The sequence below is a fragment of the Stenella coeruleoalba genome, assembly GCF_951394435.1.
Source record: "Stenella coeruleoalba genome assembly, chromosome: 19".
In the NCBI taxonomy this organism is placed as follows: Eukaryota; Metazoa; Chordata; class Mammalia; order Artiodactyla; family Delphinidae; genus Stenella; species Stenella coeruleoalba.
The window spans coordinates 20,786,612-20,794,012 of NC_137165.1; the positions used below are offsets into that span (position 1 = coordinate 20,786,612).

Consider the following 7,401-nt stretch of genomic DNA (forward strand, 5'->3'; position numbering starts at 1 on the left):
TAAATAAATAAAAATTTAAAAAAACATGGATTTTGCCATGATGCTCTGGCCTTTCTGATATCGCCAACAAAAGAGAAAAGGAACTTAGGGAAAGAGCCAATTTTCTCCAGCCCTTGGCACACACCTGCAGCTCCAGAAGGTGTCTGGAGGAGCCTGGACAGGTGGTGGCCATCTGACAAACTCCCTAAGGCAGAGTTTAAAGAGATACATACTTGGATGACATTGGTGAGTTGGAGAGTCTGTCTCCTTCTCCCTCCTGACCCCTCTTGTCCTCCCAGTGGAGACTGCCAAAAGGGTGCTTCTGAGAAGGACAAAGCCTGCCCCTCCACCTCCCTGCATGATGGCACCTGGAAGGGAGACCTGAGGTTGGATGCCCTTTGCAGTCTAGAAGTGATCCTTACCAAGAGAGGTGATATTGAAGGGAACACGCAAGTGATGCAAAGCCACCCAGAAGTCTGTCATGAACACAGCTGCACATTTCCAAAAGCCAGTGACAACACATAAATACTTACTACTGTGAGTTAAATACCAGATTCCTAGAAACTACTAGGCCTGGCACAGCTTTAAGAACAGACCCTGTCTAGTAAGAGCCGTAAGAGGAACCTCGTGCTCAAAAGGAGAACAAAACTTCCAGTGATGGTCAAGTGGCTCCTGTCAGACCTGTCCTCCCACACATAACAACTATAAACTCAGAGGACTTCCCTGGTGCTGCAGCTGAGAGTTTGCATGCCACGACTAAGGAGCCCACCTGCTGCAACTAAGACCCAGTGCATCCAAGTAAATAAATATTTTTTTTAAAAAACCTATAAACTCTGGATAAAATATTTTAAAACTACCTAAAGACACTGGTAAAACAAAAAGCAGGAAGAAATCAGAGAGTAATTGACACTTGGAAGAAGGACAATGGGTGTATTTCATGTTTTTAAAGGATTCCTCCTGAGGGAAGACCACAGTCAGTGTCCTACAGGATAGTTCAATTTTTAGGAAACCTGCAGCCTTAGTGGCTTGAAGAATCAGAGAGAAAGTGTGGATGAACACAGCAGCTGAAAGTGATGGCAGAAATTCCAGAAAGGAGAGAGCCACAGAGATTAAGCTCTAACATCTATATATAAACTCTACCCAAATCTCTGGCTGATCCTTCAACATATATGCACAGGGAAGACTCCAAACAGCCCAGCTAAGATTACCAGAACTGAAGTGAGATTTCAGCTGCTGCCCACCAGAGAGGAGATAAAAGTTTGAAGTGTGAGTTCAGCCAAATTAAAAACAAAAAATCAGCACTCTTTAGAGGAATATAGTAGAATCCAAAGTCTCTCCAATATATCATTCACAATGTCTAGGATATAATCCAAAAGTACTAGACATATGAAGAAACAGGAAAATATCACCATAATCAAAGAGAAATCAGTACAGACCAATGGTGAGATGACATTGTGGCTTTAATGGACATAAAAGTGACCCTGGAATAAGAAGTCACTTTCCAGGGGAAGCTCTGACTCTGAGATCAGATAGACCTGGACTTGTGTCCCAGCTCCACCACTCCCAGCTCTGTGACCTTGGACAGCTCCTCTACTTCTCTGAGCTTCAGCTTCCTCATCTACCAAAAGACAATAACACTGCCTTCCTCCCATGATTATTATGGAACCAAATAGAAAAATGAATATGAAAGCACCTGGAACGGCATTTGGTACACAGTATGAGCTCAATAACTATTTGTTGACCCTAAATAATGATTCCCAAGTCAACGGTGCATCTTCCCCCTTACCTCAGGAGCCTTTAAGCCCCTTGACATTCCACGTCCTTTGGTTCTTAAAATGGGAATGTTCCACATTGTATAACCTGAGTTTTGGGGAAATTTTTCTAATACATTCTAAGGGACAGTCCCACCCATCTAAGTCAGAAGAATGCACACATCTAGTCATATCTTCAGTAGGGCCTTGGAAGAGATTAAGAGAAAGCAGTAAGGCCCCCTACCTAGAAATCATTTTATTAAGTGGTTGTTTGAACAAAACCCTGCCTCCTCCAAGCTCTGGACCCTAAATCCCCACCCTCAACTAGGAATGTGTTGATCAGGAACTGAGATACCAAGATAGTTATAGGATTAGATGTTGTTCAAGTTGGAAGAGACTGAGAGTTGACTTGGTCTAATCTCTTCATTTCAGACATGGGGAATCTAAAGCCCAAGAAGGAGAGGTGATTGAGGTTGATTCCCATGGGAAATTAATAAAAGAATCTACCACCTCAATACAACACCTTAGAGGATTACAAACACATATTCATTCATAATTTTATTTCAGTCATATCACAGTTTATGAGCTGTATGAGTAAGTATATGAGAGGGGTTGATGGAAGGGAAAGCCATTCCCATTTTTCAGATGAGGCAATTGAGCCCTAATGGGTGATGTGAACTTTTTCCATGACACCCAGACAAGCCGTGTCTACTTGGGGCTCATCCCTACTCTCTCCATCCCTGATCCTCAGACATAAGCCATTTTTATTAGACCTTGTACCTGTGAATGCAATGCTTGGAGTCCATCCCAAGTGGAGGAAACTGGATAGAAGGTGGAACTATCCAGGAGGAACCATGCTGGGGAGGTGACAGGGACAAGACATTACTTGTCAGCCATGGGAGCAAAACCAGTCAGATTCCCACCCCACCCCACCTCTACTGGGACCCATAAAATTTCAGGGGCTTTGACCTTGGGGTGGCCTTTGGGATGACCCTCTGGGCTGCTAGGATTGGATTTATGTGAAGTATCTCACCACCTTCAGACTGTGGGCCCCACCTGGAAGACTGGAAAAACCTCAAAAAGAAGCCTCTTGGACAAGTGAGGGTCTCTCTCTCTCTCTCTCTCTCCCTCTCTCTCCCCCTTGAAGGCCAGCTAAGCCTCTCCATTCTGGCCGTGTACCCCCCAAGGCTGGAGAATGTGCCCCCTCTCTGCCTTCACCTCTCTTCTCTTGGGTACCCAGCCAAGGCCAGGCCACAGGGAGACCAAATTAGGATTTGTGGCCTGGACCCTCCCTCTGATGCCTGAGGAGTCCCTGCCCCCTCACTGGACAACACTTGTCCATTTGTCCAGGGCACAGACAACTTCCCACAAAGCTAGTGGTCTGGGTGCTAAGGCCCAGGCTCCCTATGCTCTCTCCAGCCCCACTAGCACATCTGCCTCCCCCAACTGTGCCCCCAACCCTTCAGAGCAGTCCTCCAGCCTTCCCCACCCACCACCATGCTGCTATTCTGAGCTGCTCATAAATTGCCAAGTTTGACTCATTTTTCTTCATAAATCCAGAGCTTCCAGCCTCCTGTTTGACTTGTGTTCCTGAATTATCCATGAAATTCTCAATGGCTCATTCAATAGCCAAGCAGAGGTCCCCCTCAGCCTCTACAAAAAGCCACCAGAGGCTGAGACGAGTGATGCTGGGAGATCCAAAGACAGCGGGTGTCCAGGCTCTGGAGAGGGGGCAAACTTCAGAGACATGGCAGGAAACTTAAGGAGTGAGGGGAAGCAACTGGCCAGGTCTGGAGAAGCGATTCTGCCACCACCAAAGGAAGTGGAATCAGAGAGGGAAACAGACTTAGCTGAGGTCACACAGCCTGTTCTTGGAATAATGATAAGCCCTTTGACATTTCTTTGAATCCAGGATCATCAATCCAGAGAACATTAAGACCAGAAGGAAACTACAGATTCACCTGATTTTTCTTTTAGAATTTGTGTGTGTGTGTTAAAATATACATAACATACATTTGCATTACTGTACAACTATCACCACCATCTATCTCCAAAGCTTCACCCGATTTTACAGACTGAAAACACAAGAGCAGAAAGACCAGAGGACTAGCTCAGGGCTACACAGCACGTCTGTAGCAGAGGCCGGGTTAGCATTTGTGCAACAAAGTGTCGCCCAGAGGCAGACACACCTGTGGGGACAGAGGCTGAGTACGTGCTGCAGAAGAGAAAGGGCTCCTCCACAACTCTTCCCCACCCCTCAGGACCCTCACCTGACAGGCAGCCCCTCCTCCTGTGCACCTGCTCATCCCCTTCCTCCATGAACTTGAGAAATGGCCCCAGCTGCATCTGAGCCAGCAAACACGGCCGGGGTCTCAGCCCCCGGTGGGATTATGGAAGCCATCCATCCCTGGGTGAGAGCTTAAACACATCTACATAATCAGCTCCCCTCGACCCTGCTGCTCCCACCATTTCTCATGAAACCTCACTGAGGCTCTGATTCTTTTTTTTTTTCTTTAATCAAAAACATGAACCGACACCACCCCTCCTCCCCGAAGTCAGGGGAAGGGTGGTGCTATTTAGACCCAGGACTTTGGTATGACACAGGCTAGATTAGACCCTGGGAGGGGGACAGTGATTAAACACATCTCCCCAACACACACACACACACACACACACACACACACAACACACACACACACACACACACACACACACGTGTGAGAATTTAATTACCATGAGAAATTGCTTCCTGACAATAAATGCCACCCCACTCTCTCTCTTCTCCAGCCAGATGGCTTTTGCTGGAATATTTGTCCCCATAATGAGTCCTCAGCTTCTCCCTGAATAATTCATACACAGGTAGGGCTGGATATTGTAGGGAGGTTTGGGATGAAGTGGAGGAGTCAGGGAAAGCTCCCAGGGCTGGCCGAGGTAGGGACTCAGGCCAGTCTACCAGGGGTGGGAAGGGAGAACATCTCTCTGAAAAGAGGACATTTAAGCTGACAGCTGAAAGTTTTAAAAACCCAGTCATGAGAAGAGGGGGGAGGGGAGGGCATTCCCAGCAGAGGGAAAAGCATATGCTAAGGTCCCAAACCTGGGCCACAGGTCTCAGGCCACCTGTACCCTCTTGTCCAAATCTGTCTCTTCTTGGAAGGATTTCCCTCTGCCCTGCTCACCACTGCCTCCTATCCACGAACAGGTAAACAGTGCTTCATAGCTAGCAAGGAGTTACCCCACAATCACCTGTGAGATGGATCACGAAACGTTCCTTTAGAGATGAGGAAGGTGCAGGTTAGAGGGTCAGAGGACCCTCCTGCCAGAGGACCCTGCATTCCCACTGCCCACCGGGCTCTTTGTGGGAAGTCAGGGTCCCTGAGAGACACTCTCCTGCAGAACAGCCCAGCAAGAAAGGTACAGGCTCTGGAATCACACTCCCTGACTTCACATCCTAGCTCCTTCCCTTACCAGCTGTACCTCCGGGGCAGTTCACTCCACCTGTCCCAGCCTCCCTTTCCTCACCGGTAAAATGAGGTTAGTATTTTTCCCCACTGGATAAAGTTGCTCTGTTGAGTAAACACATGGCATGGTGCCCAGCACATAGCAAGCACTCAAAAATAACATAAATAAGATTAGTACTATTCAGGTTCAAGCACAAGACAAGATTAGGTTTTTAATTTGTCTTAAAAATGAAATACACACCCTGCAATTCACACATTCGCAGTTTTTATATAAACCAAACACTGTCTCCATCCTATTCCCCTTCCTCCCCACCCTTGTGAATGGCTGAAACTATTGGCCACTACCCCATGGGAAGAAAGCCCCAGGTTGCTGTGATGACCCATTAAGATGACATACAGAGTGGCTCTGCACACTGGATGGGGCCACACAAATGGTCTTTGTTGATGAACATGCTCTTAAAGCACCAACCTCATTATCTGATGCTCCTGGGTCCTACTGGTCCCTCTACCTCTCTTTTTCAGTTGTAAGCAAGCAGCCATATAGCTGCAACCAAAGTCAGGGACAGACTTTCGTGTTGTAATCAAATGAAACTTGCAGCAAAGCTAATCAGCCACACGCAGGAGCTATGGGTTATGATTATTCTGCTACTTGGAGATAAAAGCTCATTGGTAAGCAACAGCTCAGAGAAGAAGTGCTTCTGTTTCTCTCCTTTGTCAGTTCTTCTGAATCTCTGAATGAGGGTGGCATTAGATTGAATCCATATCACGGACACATATGCTGACATTCATGCTCAAGAAATTCCAGACCCTGGATCCATCATCATCCAGGGCTCCCTGGGGCCCCCACCCCACCCAGCACACAGGTTGAGTCTCCTTGGGTCTGCAAGTGGGTCTCTTTCATCCCTCCCTTCATAAGGGTGTCTAGAATGTCAGCTCACCCATCAGTCTCAGGGAAGGTGGTACAAAGGACATCGATTCTGAATTAGAATGTCTTGGATTCAAATCTTGGCTCAGGCTCTTTCCTCTGCCGTTGCGTATGCCGAGCCCTCCTCATTGGTCGCTGTGTCCTTGGCTGGTGTGAAAATGGCCACAAACTTTCTAGTGCACGAGAAGATCTGGTTTGACAAGTTCAAATATGATGATGCAGAAAGGAAATTCTATGAGCAGATGAACGGGTCCATGGCTGGCTCCTCACACCAGGAGAATGGCGCCAGCGTGATCCTCCGTGACGTCACAAGAGCCAGAGAAAACATCCATAAGTCCCTGGCTGGAAGCTCAGGCCCTGCGGCCTCCAGTGGGCCCGGTGCAGACCACAGTGAGCTTGTCATCCGGATCGCCAGCCTGGAAGTGGAGAACCAGAGCCTGCGAGGGGTGGTGCAGGATCTGCAGCAGGCTGTCTGCAAGCTGGAGGCCTGGCTGAGTGCACTAGAGAAAAGCTCGCCCACCCACCCGGCCACAGCTCCGCAGACCCAGCATGTGTCTCCCGTGCGCCAAGTGGAGCGCCCCACCCGGAAGGCGGTCACCGTCACAGAGGACGAGGACGATGACATTGACCTGCTCGGCAGCGATGAGGAGGAGGACCAGGAGGCTGCCTGGCTGCGGGAGGAAAGGCTGCAGCAGTACGCTGAGAAGAAGGTCAAGAAGCCTGCCCTGGTGGCCAAGTCCTCCATTCTCCTGGACATCAAGCCTTGGGATGACGAGACGGACATGGCCCAGCTGGAGGCCTGCATGTGCTCCATCCAGCTGGATGGGCTGACCTGGGGTGGGGGGGCCTCCAAGCTGGGGCCCGTGGGCTACGGCACCCACAAGCTGCAGATCCAGTGTGTGGTGGAGGACGACAAGGTGGGCACGGACCTGCTGGAAGAGGAGATCACCAAGTTCGAGGAGCATGTGCAGAGCGTTGACACTGCTGCTTTCAACAAGATCTGAGCCCTGGCATTGGCCTGAGCGTGTGAAGCCTTGCAGCCAATAAAGACTGAGATTCCAAAAAAACAAGAAAACAAATCTTGGCTCAGCCACTCACTAGCTACATGACCTAGAATGAGTCACTTATCTTCTTAAGACCTTAGTTTCCCCATCTGTACATGAGGTCAGTGTAAGGATAAATGAACTAGCATATGCTTTAGCAGAGTGGTACATCGTTGGACTTTGGTATCAGATGCTTGGATTCATATCTCAGCTTGGCTACTTGCAGGTTGTGTGACCTTGGGCAA

At 48.6% G+C, this 7,401-nt stretch overlaps 1 protein-coding gene across 1 annotated transcript; it reads left to right on the forward strand.

Annotated features, from left to right (window-relative positions):
* The first annotated feature begins 6,232 nt into the window (after window positions 1-6,232).
* LOC307177931 (elongation factor 1-delta-like) lies at window positions 6,233-7,140 on the forward strand. The gene has a single exon (XM_079905489.1). The coding sequence runs from the start codon at window positions 6,272-6,274 to the stop codon at window positions 7,115-7,117; it is 846 nt and encodes a 281-aa protein (XP_079761615.1). The 5' UTR covers window positions 6,233-6,271; the 3' UTR covers window positions 7,118-7,140.
* Window positions 7,141-7,401: the final 261 nt, after the last annotated feature.